Genomic DNA, 18,149 nt, shown 5'->3' with positions numbered 1-18,149 from the left:
ATTGGTATGATACATGCACAAGTGTTTGAAACAGGCAACATTTGTGAAAAGGGAACAGTGCTATTTAGAGACATTGCACGAAAACTATGAACCACGAGCACGATACTATTGAAAATGAACGGCGGATCATAATGGAGAATGGCTGGGTGATCGTCACTATGGTAACATATTAATACTAAACACATGCACATACACGTAATTTTCCGCTAAATGTATCACAATGTGGGACAACTTCGTGTCGGTAGTTTCCGGTACCTCTCGTTAAAAACAACTATTGATGACTTGAAATAGTATATCAATCTTTCTTTATGTGCATTCCACAGAAAATAGTAAACAGAACAGTCGTGATTAAATGGCACGTAAGAAAAATTTTGCCGGAAACTACCGGAACTAACCGATGTTTGATGATGACACGTGACGTTCTAAATGCACAGTTGGAATATGAGCGAAAAACTAAACGAGAGCAAACTGTACCTGACTGTACCTTCTAATACCGATCATTAGCAAGAGAGCGAAATTAAAGGTTTTAACATTGCATACTCGGGCAGCGTGCCAAGGCGTTACCTTCTATTATCAATTTCTCAAGGGGCCTGAATGTACCTACAAGGTAAAGTTTCGCCGACATGAGTGAGTGAGTCTAGTTTCACGCCGCTTTTGGTAATATTCCAGCAATATCACGACGGGGGACACCTGAAATGGGCTTCACGTATTGAACCCATGTGGGGAATCAAACCCGGGTCATCGGCGTGACGAGCGATCGCTTTAACCACTAGGCTACCCCATCGCCCTCGCCAGCATGAACCATCTATTGCTTAAGGTTTTATTTCAGAAAAGTTGTGCATTTGACAAGGTTTTCCATTCTACCGTGCATTTCCAAAACATACAGACCAGTGAGACACTTGGTGCGTTTATATGAATAGTTCGAATTACTTTTAAAAATTACAGCAATACATCCATGCACTAATGAAAAAAAACTATTGAAAATAACATTTATAACATCTAAATACATTTGACACAAAAGGGTCATATATATCTACGTCACAATATTATCCAAGACGATCTACGTAAATACTAAATAAAGAAACATATTCGCGTCGTGGATATATCTCGTGTATCGACAAGAATACATTCTGACATTTCACATTGTTTGAAGAACTCTAAAATACATAAAATTGTAAAAAAAACTTCCCTGCGTAACACGACATAACGTTTCCATGGAAACGTCACAACAATAAATTATATACAGATCCACCATTTAGTCCCTCCGTTTTCTTGTCCTTAACAGACACCCATGCGTTTCTACAGAAACAGCAGTATAACAAGCGAGTATCAAAACACTCGCGATACTTACCCGACTCTTCATACACTTCAAATGTATTGGGATCAAAGTACGGCTTTAGAGATCGCACAAGCGACAGAACCATGTAGTCTCTAAGTATTCTGAAAAAAATGACAAAATTGGAGTCATGATAGTTTTCAAAAGTTTGATCAACTATTACTGCCAGTATTTGTTGAGTTTGTTCAATAAAGCAATATTATGATCAAACGGTAGGATGTTCAAAGTGGGGAGAGAGTAATTTTAAGTAATACCTCTTGAAATGTGCCTGGAATGGTTTACGTGGTAAATTTGGGCCCATCAAATTCCCACAGACAGATACAGAGTTTCAAAAGGACCGATTTAGATGCTGGACTTACGATGATGAAGAGGGGATACCTAGCATCCATAGGCTTTCCAGTTGTCCCGATCCAATTAAATTCAGCAAAACATGTATTGCTAACTGCCTGAGATCGTGTCCAATTGTACGTAATTCAAGAGAGAAATAGCGCTTACGGGTAGTCAAGATGATTATGTTGCCTTTCAACAATTAAATTCTACATTTCAATGTCACAGTTATGTTTCCGTGGAGATCGAGCGAGGGATCCCGGCATATCTAGGGCCTTAGGGTATAGTTTGAATGTAATAGCTGCAGCGCCACGCTAGGAGGACTCGCACTTGGGAGACTTAAAGATATGAGAGTCTTTGACAAAAAACGAAGCATCACATTAGAATTTGTATTGGATTGAGTCTGTGCAAATAAAATTGGCGCGAGAAAGTGCCACATAAAAGAGCCAGGAACAAGATCACAAGCAGGCACGCACGCGCACACCCTCCGCAACAACTGTCATTGGTTTCTACCTGCTGTAAACAGTTTATATACACCCGGATGAGTACAAATGACATTAAATGACATTATCACTCGCTGAAGATATAACTGTTTAAAAATCTAAAATGTTATTACTCTTTGCGTGCTGTCGGAACTGTTTGCACTCCTTCACATGACCAAAGGAACACGATCAAAACAAACTGTTGGCTGTCATTCAACACACATCTGGAAGTCGAGGTATTCAGCTGTCCTTTTCTCGCTTTCTTGTAATAACCTTATATATATTATTTTGGTTGAAGTCATTTGGCCCCTTTTCACACCCCTTGTTCACCTTTGAAAATCAAATTAAGCAGACTAATGTTGACCATCAAATGAAATGTATTCATACACGTGACCCCTCCATGACAGCTGTATTCACTCGTCCTGTAAGTTGAACTTTGAGATGTTGTTTTGATCTTGGGCGAGTAGTAAACAAAAAACTAAACGAAGTTCCGAAATTCCGTGTAATGCCATATTTACGAACATCGCGAATGGTATTGGTATCTCACTACCTTTAACTCGTTAGATAACCAAACAATTCACGCGTTTCATAAAAATGGTATCACACATTGTTTAGTATTCTCTATTTAGTACATGAATATAGTCAGGTCATACTGAACACACGAAGTCAACGTCAGAGAACAACCAGTCTCGACTACTCAACAAAACAGATGCAAATGGTCGTAAAATGCCAATTAGTGATAAAAAGTATCCAAAATAGCGTTCGAAACATTTTTGCACGGAAAACATTTGTAGATCTTCAAGGGCTAAATCAAAATACTCTTTTGATCAGTACCGCTTACACCATTTGTACTTGTTATGTAAGAAATGCGGTTGTTTACATAATGGTCAATGCGATCTTGACATTAAAACTACTGACAACATATACTCATGGAAAAATAAGGGACACATGAAAGTACAAGTGTTTGTCTATTTATTTCCACATGTACTTCCATGTGTTCCGTTATTTGTTTCTATGAGTATGAATATCAACATCGGTATTCAATATCCTCATTTTGCTCCCTGTATGTGTTTATGACGATTCAGACCAAAATATATTTTAGAAGACGTTCAAATGCTTTCCTGTTCTTCGGTCTGCATAGAAACATATCGGTTAGACGAGCCAGAATCTCTTGTCCAAACCCATAATGGAGCAAGCCGGTATTATTTACCGTTATGGTGTAAAATAACCACCGAACATGCTGTCGAACAATATCAACTCGGCCTGTTATCAATAAGCAAAACCGTTGTTTTCCTTCTGTGAAAAAAGGCTGTTCATTTTGAATTGGATTCATGCCGTAATGGATTTGGCTAACATCGATCTGTCATTTTCATTAGGGCCTGCTTTCAGCCTGGAAACCCGTGAAATGTCACATCACCACGAAAACAATAGCCAGGTCGGTACACTGAATTTTCCAATTAACAATGTGCAATCTATCGGCAATGTTTTGTATTGTTGTGCAAGAACTGTGGCACAAGTTATCAAGCTTGTTATTATACAACTCTGAGTCACGTAATATGGATGTCGTACGTTGTGGGGATGAGGGTCCGGATGAGGGTCTGTATCAATGGGAGCGGGATGTGGGTGGGAACGGTGTTTGGAGGGGGGTTCGCAGTAGATTAACATCCGAACATTTAATCTCTCAAATGACCAGATTTTATTATGTTACTAATTTACAGAAATTAATATTTCTTAAATCATAATCACAAAACATTAAAACGAAAAAGAGCCCTGATAACGTCTTCCCGAATCTGTGGTGATTTAGACTTGCCACACATTCTACACTTGGAATGGAATACGGTCGGAATGATGGAGCAACAATTGGACGTACAAATGTTTCAGTGTACCAGAACTCTCTCATTAGTTGCAATTCAGAAGTTCAGCTCCAGAACTGTTTTTCATGCGTTACATCTCACATGTCTGCACAACCTTTACAAGACTATACTGATAAATGTTACACTCAAACACACATTTATATCTTCACTGTTTCCGAAAGCAATTTAACGTACGGAGAATCTGTTAATGCTTCACATGGGAAATCAGGAGTTGGGAGAGCTACCATTTAATGGTCATTTGATACGGCGATGCGATATCAACGGTTGTTATTAACGTCAACGTTTGTCGACGTAAGAACTCCTCTGAACACATTCTCGCAATTCCAGTAAAAGGTTTTAAGACAAAACTCTTGCCTTTACTCAAAGTATAATTGATAGGGTAATGTAGATGTCAGATATGTTTTAAGTGCACAATATAAATTTATAAAAAAATTAAGTATGTTGATCATGCTCTTGGCTGGTAAATTGTGACAGTTCTTTTCTGTTGATTGGGTGGGGTAGTCTAATGGTTAAAGCATTCGCTAGTCACGCTGAATACCCGGGTTCGATTCCATTCAAGGGTAAGTGTGTAGCCAATTTCTGGTATCTTCTGCCGTGATATTATTGAAATATAGGTGAAAGCGACGTAAAACCATACTCACTCACACATAGCGAGAAGGTATCAGGGGATGCTGCTTAAGAAATAGGAACGTTTACCACTTTACCAGTGCACTTTCGAAGGCATGAAAACTTACACTAGAGGTTTGCAAAACCTACAGAAACCAAACTGATGACTTTTAGAGCAGAGAATAAGAGAACGCTATTATCTAATGAACTCCCATCACAAAGAGTTGCATACCATGTTACCGAGGGACGTTTTTCAAAATGACGGGCATCACACCAAGACACGGATAGTTATACCTGTTCTCTATGTTCAAGTATCAAAGACCATCTGCGGTAACAATATTAACTGCTTCGTTTCAATCACCAAAACTCTACACCACCAGAGCGGCTGCCTAATTGTCATAAAACTACCAATAGTTTTCATGACTTCTTGCTTAGATACCTCTCTCCCCTTACAGTGACTGAATTTAGACCTCCGTGGAATGCAAGAGCAGTTTTGAAGTGTTTGTTCTGAAAATTACATGCATTATTTTGTGTCCGTACGTTTGTAATGCGCTGCGAATCAGGTTGTCCTTAAGGATGTAATAGACTGCCAGCCAGGTTGTCCTTAAGGATGTAACACTCTTCGAACCAGGATGTCCTTAAGGATGTAACAGACTTCCAACCAGGATGTCCTTAAGGATGTAACACTCTTCGAGCCAGGTTGTCCTTAAGGATGTAATAGACTTCCAGCCAGGATGTCCTTAAGGATGTAACACTCTTCGAGCCAGGATGTCCTTAAGGATGTAATTGACTTCCAGCCAGGTTGTCCTTAAGGATGTAACAGACTTCGAGCCAGGATGTCCTTAAGGATGTAACACTCTTCGAGCCAGGTTGTCCTTAAGGATGTAACAGACTTCCAGCCAGGATGTCCCTAAGGATGTAATAACCTGTGAACCAGGTTGTCCTTAAGGATGTAATACTCTGATAGGCAGGTTGTCCGTAAGGATTTGTAATACTGTGAAAGGCAGGTTGTCCGTAAGGATTGGTAATACTCTGCGAGGCAGGTTGTCCTTAAGGATGTAATACACTGCGAGGCAGGTTGTTCATAAGTGTGTAGATCTCTGCAAGTGTTTGTTTGGCTTCATCATGAATCAGTTCATTTCTTCGGTTGATTTCGAAATAAAACAGCTGTTTCCAAACGTCAACAATGTCTTGATCGGTAATTCAAGGTTTGATGAGAATTTGCCATGAAAACAGGTTGTGGAGATGCGTTTTCAAATACATACACGTTGTATTTGTGTGGACGTTCACAAAGGCAGAAGCAATGGTAACCGACTTTGTCCAGTGAAAGTATAGATATATTGAGTATAAATATATTGTGTAAATAAAACACAAACAACAACTATTCAAATTGTTGGGTGTCCTTGACAAAGGGAGCTAACTCATCGTGGTAATGTCTATGTTAAAGAAGAAAGTTGTCCAATCCGGCTTTAGAATCCGGACAAATGAGTTGGTCCCAGTCCAGTCCAGTTCCTGTCAGTAATAGACAGATTCCACTGTACGGGTATATTTTTAAAAGAACAAAAGCGCAGGTTTAGTGTGTTGTGGACAGTTTTTTCGATAAATAAGAACAAGACATCCACGGATGTTTAACAAAATTTCAACAAGTTGTGGGAAAATAGCATGCTTTTACATATTATGTCACATGATTGGGATGTAAGCAGCGATTTAAAAACAATGGCGTCATGGCGTGTGATGACAGACTTGTTCAACCGTAAATCTGATTACTTTTACATTTCGAATGTCAATTCCATCCTGGATTTTTTCATTTGTTGAATGTTTGACATCATGTGAACCAGTGCAAAGGATCTGACCTAGCACGCAAACACGATTGACTGTACTGAGAACAGAGTATTAAGAAAATCTGCATTCAGTCAAGTCAGTGCAAACACCAATCTATAAGGGAAATCTATGTAGGAGCCTTAATCTGCAACTCTGAAAACATAAGAATCTATATACCGAGGGGAGTGAGTATGTGTTCACCCTGCTTTTGTCATTATTCTAGCATTAGCACAGCAGGGGGACTCCAGAAATGCGCTTTACATATTGTACCAATATGAGAAATCGAATACTGGGGAGGTGTATACATAAAATACTCGAAACAGTATTTCCAACTTACTGAGTTGTATTCTTGCGCGACAAGTAGTCCCCGACGATGTGAGTGACGATGGTGAGGTAGTGCGGATGAAGAATCACAACGTAGTCAGCATCGGTGACGACGAAGTTCAGCTTCTTCAGATACTCGAGCCAACTCAGCTGGGTCTGCACAGACAAAGACGAAGTTGAAGTTGGATATCACACCAAATCTCTGCTACAGGCACAGTCGACTCTCAAAAGCTAATTTTATCATGAGTGCAAGTGTAGTTTTAGGCCAATTTTAGCAATATTCCAGCAATATTGCGAGGGGGAAAACCAGAAATGGGTTTTACACATTGTACCCATGTGAAGGATCGAACCCGGGTGTTCGGCGTGACGAGCAAACGCTTTACTACTCGCCTACACCACCGCCTATGTGATTCGACAGTTATATTTAGATAGGATACAATATCTAAGTAGTGTATATCTGTGTTTTTGCAAGGCCTTACAATTGTAAAGATGTCATAAGTGGCCTCATAAACCTTTATCAACGTACATCCAACACATTGTGCTGTATGACATTCGTCTTTAACACAAGGCTACCCCAATCATATCATCGCCCCTCGGCCGCTGCCGTCATAAACATAATAACGGCTAGTGAAGTGTTTGCCACTTCGTGAACGCATGGTAGAAGACAAAATAAGGAATTGTATTGGACATACGCTGAGCGACTAAAGGGTCAAACAAAGTTTGAAATTTCCCACATCCATCTATCAAAAAATCTTTTGAAAAAATAACTTCGGTCATGAATGTTGTAATTCAATCGAGCACCTTCCAACACTGACATAAAAGATGTGCGTGTATAACAGAGTTCGGCTTTGCTCTGTTTTGGGCAAGTTTCTTGCAATGTTACCACTGGCACACCATACACTGCCTGTACTCATTGTGGAAGTCAATCCAACCTTGACATTTCAGGCCCTGAGCTTCCACACATAATCTATTACCCTACCACTCAAAAGGACGACAACAAACCTCAAGCATATTTACAACTTTGTTGCATCAGTTAATTCAAGAATTTGAAAAATTCGACCGCAGGCAAAAAACATAATGGTGCTATATACCCATAGCTTATTATCTGATTTGCTTGGGGCCATTTTAATCTCAAAGCATGGTCAGTGTATAACTACTAATTCATCATCAGCAAACTATTGGTTGTCTTACCAGAGTATAATTTTTCTCCAGTTCCGCTAGTGATTTCACGTTGTATAACCTCATTCTGTCATGCGAGTGTAATGTGTTTGGTGTAGCCTGGAAGAAAAAAGGTTTTTCATAAATAATATTGTACTTGTAATTTCTTCTGGAGTTTTTAGTCTGGGAATACGTGTTTTAATTGTAACAAGTTCACAGACATTGATTGTCCTTTGCTTACAAGACGACCGAGTGACAGAGTCAAGGCAGACTTGATGGTTTACTTCATACAGCTTTGTCCTGCTGTAATTATCACTTCAGATTCATTAACGAAAAACGCGTATATAGGAATACCCGTTATGGTTCAACAATGCATTGACTTGCGCTGTGATTAGACTGCAAAGGTAGTTCCGGAATATCCGGATATGACGTCAAACGTACCGAAGCAATAGCGATTTCCACATCCAACAACTTTTCGGCTCTCTCAGTGGCGTTTTTCTTTGACATACCAAACGCCATTAAAATATGGACAGTCTCCTCCAAAAATATCTTCTTTACCTGAAAGATGATCAGACAGCTATTATCTCCACACACAACCGTTGTAATTACACGAACATTCTGGTACTGTATTGATTGGCAGCAGACATGTCAGAATATATACAAGTATGTCAAAAATAATTAAAGGTTATCGTGTTACCCCCCAAATCAGAAAGCGAAATGAGAAATAAGAACATTGGGCGATCGTGTGTTCATGCATAAATAGAATTAAAAATAGTGCAGCTCTAACTCAAATATTAAAAAAACAGATCACCCTGATCATGCAATAAAGTCCTTGTGTTCTCATTGACGTATGCTGTAACTTGGAGCATCAAACCACAATCAGTAGCTATTTCCATACCAAATAGCTTCTTTGTCTACTGGATTAATAAGATTTTAAGCCCGGTTCGAAGACCGAGTGCACGCACACGAGAGGTCTAATCCTTTATTACATACTTCCTGATGAAAACCCTGCATGATAAAAGTGCATCAAGCAGACTGTGATTTCATTTTCGACATTGCTTACTTTCTCCCAAGGTTAATGTCTTTGCTTTGCGTTAAGACCAAAGACAGAACTCAGTAACATAGTTTCGACTTTGGACTGATGACATGAGAACGTAAAGTGCGATTTTTGTATTACAAGTTGATGACATACTTGCATATACAGATACTTGCCATAAATAAAAAATTTATGTCTACTGGAGAATCTGCTCATGTCACATGTTAGATAAATTAATGAATCTCAATTTTGTCTTTCAACAAGTAGTAATCTCCAATTAAACAACGATTACCAAATCAACGTTTCCATCAGCACCGGCAAGGGAGGCTACAGTCGGCCAAGAACGTAAGTACTGCTCCTCTAATTCACTTACTGACAAACCCCTTCATATCCTGTGCGCGAGTTAAAATTTCGGTTCCTTGGGTTTCCAAACATACAATAACATGTTACGTGGAAATCCCAAGATCATGAGGATGGTGTCACACAGAATCTGGTAGCATTGACCATTAGATTGTCTATTGTCGTAAAGGTTTTGAAAATATCCTTGAAATTTGGATTTAATGTGTTCAGCAAGACATAATCAACAGTGCTATAGTCGTCTCACCTCTTCCACTGTCTTCTTTGGCTGTTGTTGTTGTGTCGGTGTTGGAGAAGGGGTTGGTGTCGAGGTGTTCGACGTGTTGGTGGATGGAGATGGGGAGGAGGATGGAGACGGGGTTGGATTGTCAGGATTCTGTTTTATTGAGGGGAATAGATCGGATGGCAGTACCGTCTGACCGAGGTCAAACTGAAAACGAGGAAAACAGTATGAAATATACGACCACAGCGACAATTAAAGCATACATTAGTGATTCGACAGTGAGTGAGTTTAGTTTTACGAAGCTTTTAGCAATATGCCAACAAAATCACGGCGTGGGACACTAGAAATAGACTTCACACTTTGCACGCATACGGGGAATGGAACCCGAACCATTGTCGTAATGGGCGAACGCCTAACCGCCAAACTATCTCACCGCTTTGTAATTTAACAGCTATGTTTTGATAGGCTGCAATATCGATGTAGTGCACATGTGTTGTTGCAACGTCTTAACATATAAAATGATTTCATAAGTGTTTTCATAAACCTACGTCAACATACATCTAAAACATTTCTCTGTATGATATTCGCATTTATATAGAATAAGAATTAATAATTCTATTCCATGTATGCTTATTCAAGCCATTTCTTTCCTACAAAAACATAAATGTATTTAAAACGGGATCTTGTTACAGATAAATCTCCTCGGGGTATTTCGTGAAATATTACTAACACAAAATAGATATTTTCTTTGAAAGCAAATCTAAACCTCAGTACCTACCTTAAGTATATGTCGTTCAGTTGGGTGCCTCTCGTCAATATCGACCTTAACATGAAAAAGTGGCCATGCTCCATATGAGTGGATTTTCTCTAAGGCCGAACCGAAGTCCCATGATGAGCCAGCGCTGTCATCTTCGTCAAGTGACCAGCCACCGACGGACTTGATAATTGCCCGGAAGTCGTCAAGGGTTGTCTGCCGGTTGATGACGCTCTCATCCATACAACTCCTGTACAGTTGCTTCACTTTACCCATGGCCTCACCTTGCATTGTGTTGGTTTCTGAATTGGAAGTGGGTTTTGCAATCATTTTGAAACAGTGATTGATTAACACAGTCGTTTATAAACTTGCTCATTATCAGGATGGTTTCTTTATTGATATGGAGGAAGGATTTTTAAACCTTTGAATATTGATAAGAAATCTCTGCAAAAAGCAGAATGTTTGAGTCTGACTAGATCGTGTGTGTGTTGGTCACATGAAACAGTGATGAAATTAGGTGTTCGCGAAAAGATGATCAAAGATCAAAAGACAATTTAGTTGATCACCTGACAAAATACGAAAACCCATGGCACAAGTCGAAAGAGGGAACCCTTTTTTTCCTCTGATGCATCTGTATGTTTAAATGAGGTCTTGAACGTTCTAGCTATATGGTAGCGGTCTGTACAAATTGCAGGAGGGACCTAGTGGTCAACAACACGAACAAAGATCTACACAAATGGGTTACGATGATGATGTGTCAATCAAGTCAGCGAGCCTAACTCGTTTGTCGATTTTACAATCATGTGATGATCTAACTCCGATCTTCATAGGTGCAAGCACTAAGAATGGATGTCAGCGAATTACTGATAACATGTCATCAATTCATCCATAAATCATTAAAATACATGAAAGAAGAGACAGAAAAAACAGTATAAGGTGGGGTTATAAATACCTATAAGATTCTTCAACACGTACAGGTTCTTTCCAGACAGCTCCTGGAATCTGTCCCACATCTGATAGCCCGGGGGTATAGGGGACTGTCGCTCCCATCCCCCACAGGCGTACTGGTAGAAGTCGTCGCAAGGGTCGACGCTGGGGTCCATAGCGTTGAGGATGGAGCTTGCTGCCTGTATACAGGCGGGAGTCTTGCAGTATGTCTCCACTAAAAGAAACGAACGGAGGATTGGTAAAGGAGATAGCATCATCCACAAAACCACTAAGGTAGTCCTCTGTTGTACAAAGAACATGTTGGTCTGGATTGCTGATGTTGTTTGGATGTCAATGCTGCGGGTTAAGCCTGACCACTTGGTAAACTTGTAGATTGTATGCCCAGTATATAAGCTTTTTTGATCAAAGTCAGATGTCATAAAACAGTGCACTATATTTTTGCAATCAGTGCTACAAAAGACAATGCGGAATAATTCTACAAGGAGCTCCCTTTTCAAATCAAGATCCAAACCATTCCTAATTTGTTCAGGGAGCTTGCACAGAATGGAATAGCTTCTCCAAGCAGTGATGTTAAGAATCTAGGATCTTGTCCCAATGGTCAAACCGTCTTGTCTAGAACTACCGTGGACAGCCGTTTATTGCAATGGCACCATAGGCTTATGTCCCCGTCCTGAGGTCTGTTACGCCAGTTTATATACTGATTTCCCAATGATAATTCATTAACACTTGTCACTTCAATAACGGGCATGCCAGGCCCAGGAGGCCGGGGAAGTGCGGGTGAATTAACTTTGTTTCTGTGGCGAATTACAACTACTTTCTTTGAATAACAAGAGATCCGACTTCTAAAGCTGGTCCTGAGTCACCCGCTGGCTGGAGGATGCGCTCAGGTCTGACGGTGCCACTGTCAGTAGCCGATGGTATGCGGAGCATATTCATTTCCGGCCCACGTCAATCTGATCAGTTATTTGGAATTTAGAAAGAACGGTTTGTCTTCTTGTGTATTCTCTCTGTTCTTAAACCGACGATTCCATTGAATGGCATCTGTTACCAAACTTCAACCTTTGTTACATCAATGCGATAAGTCAGTTATTGCAATGAGTATTTTGATTGTTGAAGCACTTAATACTGTCCAAAGCCAGAACTTTTTTCACTAAAACTGAAAACATTGAAAAAGAATATCGGAATCTCTTTCAGATATCAGTATTTCTTAATATGAATATTTCAATCAATATATATGCGTATTTGTGACTTGTTTACTAAGGTGCAAATGTAATCATAACTGATCATGTTTTAAATCTTTATTTGCAAATATAAATGTAAGTAGCTCAGAATACTTAACAGAACTTTGCTGATTAAGGAAGACAACATTTGTTTTTAAATGATTCCTACAACTAAACGAACACATTAATCGCAGAGTAAAGCAATGCGTCAATGGCATTACAAAGTAAATATGTGTTCCGCAAATGAACATGATCACATGTTACATGTGCATTTAGAATAATATAAATCATTGTATGATAACTATTTGATCTGACATCATAACAGTTATCAATATATTTTACCACCACTGATAAATAAAAATAGAAGGCTACCGACCCTTACCCGGAACTACCCTGGGTCTGGTAAGTCCTACAGCCAGGCCGATGATGACCACTAGCGCTAGGAACACAATGACCAAGAGACCCTTCTCTAGGGCTGTCCGGTTTCTCAGACACGTCGATTTTATTGTCATCACATCGTCGTAGTCTTCGACGATGTCGTCCTCAGAATCTGATCTCCCAAACGGGGCTTCGGTCATCTGAAAAAAACATAAGCGATGAGCAAAACTAACGTCTTCAACACCCCTGTGTGAGTGGGTGTGATTAGTTGAGTGAGCGTCTTCAACAACCCTGTGTGAGTGGGTGTGATTAGTTGACTGAGCGTCTTCAACAACCCTGTGTGAGTGGGTGTGATTAGTTGACTGAGCGTCTTCAACAACCCTGTGTGAGTGGGTGTGATTAGTTGAGTGAGCGTCTTCAACAACCCTGTGTGAGTGGATGAGATTAGTTGACTGAGCGTCTTCAACAACCCTGTGTGAGTGGGTGAGATTAGTTGACTGAGCGTCTTCAACAACCCTGTGCAGAGTGAGTGGGTGAGATTACTTGACTGAGTGTCTTCAACAACCCTGTGCAGAGTGAGTGAGTGAGATTAAATGACTCGGCGTCTTCAACAACTCGTTACAGAGTGAGTGAGTGAGATTAAATGACGGCATCTTCAACAAGCCTGTGCGACAGAGTGTGTGAAATTACGTACATTTGTAGCTCGGCGTCTTCAACAGCCCTGTACAGAGTGAGTGAGCGACATTTAATGACTTCCACAACTCTACGCAGAATGAGTGACTCAGCGTTTTAAACAACCCTGTGCAGAGTGAGTGAGAAAGTGAAATTAATCGATTCTCGGTCAGAAAACCAACGATTGGAAATTGTATCCAAGTATCACGCCTTCAAGACCAGCGATGACGGGGGTGACAAATTGCGCCCACTCAATCCTCATTTGTCGATTCAAACCAAATGAATCAAGTTAAAACACAAATAATAAATCCGTTCAGATGTAATTTTACATGTTAATTAACCTCAATTATCACTTGCCCGCAACATTAAAGTTTCAATGCATTTCTCCGTGAAGGTAAAACTACAGCGTGAACTTCTACAGGAAGAATCCACAGTCAGCGTGAACGGGATCTTCTTTCTTCGTGTTAGATGTACCAGAATCAATCTCCAAATTATAAATCACTCAGATTCCTGGTTAATTAGCATTTACTTATCCAACTGGTGATAATCACGCCCTAGTCAACATCTTAAATAACATAATCGCTGAAAATTCCCAGATAAAATTTGCCTTTAAGTACTTTAATAGTCCCGCGCAACGCGCTCAAAGAGGAACCCGTCTGTCTAAACGATCAGATGTTCAGTTTCCCCGTCAGTTATGCACCATTTTCGTTATTTTCGTGCTGTGGAATCTAAGACGCTAAATCTTAATTTAATTAGGCGAAATAGAAATCGAGAATGGTTTTCGTGTCAGAGCCAGAAAAGTTCGGAATTGATAAAAAGTAGAATTGACAAAGTTTGTCAAAGCTCTAAGTCTTGAAGAAAGTTTAAATCTAATGCAATATTGTGGACTTCAGAAACAATGCATGTCGGTAGTATTCATTATATTCAAATTATACTTTACACTTTCAATAAGCGTGGAGCATGCGGGGCGTGTGGAGCCTCTATCTTGGATGACCCTAATTCGAATCCTTGTGTTGGTTCAACTGTCGGAATAAGCTTTGTTGTAAGGATTAGCTTCATCTACCATATCCGCGGCAGATGCTAGTGATTGGCACCTGCGTCCAATCGGATTTCACGCCCACATGAAGCGGACTCGACACGATATAACTAAAATATCGAGTTAAAACTAACTTACTCACGCCCTGGGTTACGATACTTTATCAATCAAACGGGTTTCGTGCGTGTGAGGCGGTGTGGTAGTTTAGTGGTAAAGGCGTTCGCTCGTCACGCCGGAGACAAGGGTTCAGTTCCACACATGGCGACATTCTGTGAAGCCCATATGTAGTGTCTCTAGTCGTGATAATCCTGGGATATTGCTAAAAGCTGCGTCAAGCTAAAACTTACCGCTGCACATAGATTTTGTTACTGCGTGCATGACGATACTTTTGTAAACCTGACGTCACTTGATGTCACTTATATTTTCCTTTCTTTTTTCATAAACATTAAACAGACATAGCATATGTCTTCATACCTGGCATGTATGGGGAGAAATGAGAAATTTTACAATGCTTAGCTGTTCCAATAATTATTTATCAAAGACAATACATGACAATACTTCTCGAGTAAGTGACAGCGAGAAAAATAACGCAGTAATTCCATTTCAAAATCAACATTTCAACATATTCGGGATCTGAATCCGACTGAACCACCAAAACACCCGCGGAGCAATTCTTCATTGTTCGTATGTCCTCAAATTAAACGAGCTGCCACTAGCAAACGGCCAGGGGAAATAGACTTCGTGTTTACATCTCCCTCAGGATGCACGGAATACTGACGAGAAGATTGTCACGACAGTTGCCGACTTCTGGGACGGATCTAAGGCAGTGACGGAAGAAGTGCTGAAGTTTGGGAAATGTGTGCATTAATCTGAAGGAATGCCTAACATTACATAGATGGCGACCTGGCTGGAGAGCGAAAGCTGTATGTGTCTTGTGTGTGTTATGTCACGTCCTTGCTTGTGTGCACGTGTATTTGGAGATGCGTGTTTGCCAGAAGTACAGTATCGAGCATGGGACCAGGTTTCAACTGTTTTCATGCTGTGCGTGCTTACGCGAAAGTGTGTGTGTTTGTGTGAGTGTGCTTGTGTAAGCGGAGACCCGTGAAGGTCCCGGGATAGAATATATCTTCAGCAACCCATGCTTGCCATAAAAGGCGACTATGCTTTTTGTAAGAGGCGACTAACGGGATCGGGTGGTCTGGTTCGCTGACTTGGCTGACACATGTCATCGGTTCCCAATTGCGCAGATCGATGCTCATGCTGTTGATCACTAGATTGACTCGATTATTTACATACCGCTTGCTGAGTGCGGCGTAAAACTAAACTCACTCACTCACTCACTCACTGTATATGCGGATCTTGTATAACGCCGCCACCAATTGGCCAACTACACCATGGCAACTTATCGATCTGTACCAGACAATCCAGTGACTGAAATCATAAGTATCGATTTTGTCAAATTTGAATATAATGTGCATCAGTCACATCAGCAGCAAACGACACCATCCCGTTTGACCAGTGTTAACGACTTCTACGTATGGGTTGTTTAAGCAGCAACTCCACAGAGCAAGATATAACATGTAATCCCTTTAAGTGTAAATATCCTTTCTGTTGCCGCTACACATTCCATTCCTCGTACTGATTCCCGATTTATTTGGATGATCAATCGAATTCAAAGTAATCGTGAAAAATTAGATTTATTTCTTGAACTGGTTCCTTGAGCAGTGATCCAGTAGTGATCCCAGACTCATTAATTGCTATTAAAACGTTCATTTTGCAGTAAAACTCAATAAAACGCCGCGTTGAAAAGAACCCGAGTCCGTGGGTGTCCGATGGTAGGCAAATCAACAGATGTTACGTGTATAACTAAATAGCACTTGAACAATGTGAGCCTACCGACTCAACGACAACGGGGTCGATGTGAACGTGCTATACAACCCACGTGGAAGTTCACACCGACACCGACGGTGATATAAGACGACAGAAAATCAATATGTGTGTCTGTTGTGGGTATAATCCTTCATTTAGAATAGGCAGTTTTAACATGAAGACGTTGAAGGAAGCAGGTGATCCTGGTTTATTGGTATATGTATATATTGCGGTACTCCGACATAGACGTGGGATAAAGCTTTGTTATTTTTGTAGACGATCGGAAACAAATTGGAATTGATGAGGCACTGATAAGTACGTATTCAATCCATGACGTCACAGGGCTTTACAGTTTACAAAGCGTTAACGTGTATAGGTTCGAAGATGAAATTCAGAGTGAGTATTGTTTACAGTATCGACATGTACTCGGTGAGCTGGGAGGAACAAATACGTTGTGAACCCCAGACAATAGCCCATCTGGCGCTTGCAATCATAAAACATGCTTAGAAAGTATAAATATTAAACCTGGCTTCCGTGTGTCGGTTGTGACTTCAGACAAGACCACTCTTAGTAAGATAGTTTGGTCAAACGGTACTTTGAAGAGAGGGTTGGTTAGCGTAGGAGTGAATATAGTTTGACACCGCCTTTACAAATATTCCAACAACATCACGACAGAGAACCAGAAACGGGCCTCATACATTAAATCCATGTATGGAATCGAACCTGGGTTTTCGGCGTGATGAGCCAACCCATCAACCTCTTCGCTACAATACCATCCAGTCACGTATAGAGTAAAACCCGAGACTGACTAAAGTACTGTCGGAAATAGGGGAAAAAACCCTGTTTTTCGGCTGTTACTCTGTACCCCTCAAATTTACACCTGCAAGTAGGACATGTCGAAATAGCTCACTTCGAAAAAGGGATTCAGTGGGATTCGTAAGAGGATATCCAGAAAAGCATGTCTATTCGTAAACTCAGGCAAAACGTAAAAAAATTAAGGATAGCTGCTGAAAATAATAGATCAGGCTATAGATGGCAATTGGATCGCTCCCCCAGGTAAGAGGACGGACAGTCGACTCACCTGGCATGGCCACTGGCGCATGGGATCATTTCAAAGATACTTTGTGCTTTTTCATGTGTGTGGAATATGTCCCATCAATATCTTACGTATCTTTCTTTACTGAAGTTTATATTAAGATATGTGAAAAACTATCATATCTGATACCCATAGAAAGGCATCGTGTCCCGAAGACTGACAGGACTGGATATTGTTATATATGTTAGGACATGCTGTGTACTTCCTACTTTAATTCCCCTATGGGATTATCAGATCTTTGCTAATATCTCTATCCCCCAGCCCGACCGCAGTCATCGCCTGCTTCACCTGGTGTTGCTTTTGAGACGACCCCTTCTATATCTGTTTCTTTTACAGTGATAGTATGATCCATGGTAGCTACATCCTTAATAGTTTCAACATGAGACTCTGAGTAATTATTTTACGCCCACTATCGTTTACAATGAAGCTAAGTCTAATTTCAAAATGGCACATAAAAAGTGTCCATTGTAGTACAATTTTATTGCACACTAATTTGCATAAACCTGGTGTGTTCTAAATAAATCGCATTGGAAATAATACACATTGCTCATTTCTGCACTAACATCTCAGTAAAGTCCCTTTTCGCGTCTCCAGTTTCCCTGCCACTGTAATTAGGCCGAACTTATTTTAAC

General features: G+C 40.3%; 1 protein-coding gene across 9 annotated transcripts in view; it reads right to left on the bottom strand.

The window, feature by feature from the left end:
- The window catches only part of LOC137265379 (endothelin-converting enzyme homolog), a 151,637-nt gene that overhangs the window by 10,262 nt on the left and 123,226 nt on the right, over window positions 1-18,149 (bottom strand). For 5 of the 9 annotated variants that reach the window (XM_067800769.1, XM_067800768.1, XM_067800770.1 and 2 more), the window contains 9 exons: window positions 12,849-13,044; window positions 11,251-11,460; window positions 10,323-10,600; window positions 9,569-9,751; window positions 8,370-8,486; window positions 7,962-8,048; window positions 6,784-6,926; window positions 1,352-1,440; window positions 565-600 (listed from right to left, as the gene is read on the bottom strand). In XM_067800769.1, coding sequence (XP_067656870.1) covers window positions 565-600; window positions 1,352-1,440; window positions 6,784-6,926; window positions 7,962-8,048; window positions 8,370-8,486; window positions 9,569-9,751; window positions 10,323-10,600; window positions 11,251-11,460; window positions 12,849-13,044 — 1,339 coding nt within the window. The remainder of the gene's footprint in view (window positions 1-564; window positions 601-1,351; window positions 1,441-6,783; window positions 6,927-7,961; window positions 8,049-8,369; window positions 8,487-9,568; window positions 9,752-10,322; window positions 10,601-11,250; window positions 11,461-12,848; window positions 13,045-18,149) is intronic. The other 4 variants (XM_067800771.1, XM_067800773.1, XM_067800774.1 and 1 more) reach the window with 1 other exon arrangement.

This window comes from Haliotis asinina, chromosome 15 (genome assembly GCF_037392515.1).
Source record: "Haliotis asinina isolate JCU_RB_2024 chromosome 15, JCU_Hal_asi_v2, whole genome shotgun sequence".
In the NCBI taxonomy this organism is placed as follows: Eukaryota; Metazoa; Mollusca; class Gastropoda; order Lepetellida; family Haliotidae; genus Haliotis; species Haliotis asinina.
This window is presented reverse-complemented; position numbering and strand designations above follow the sequence as displayed.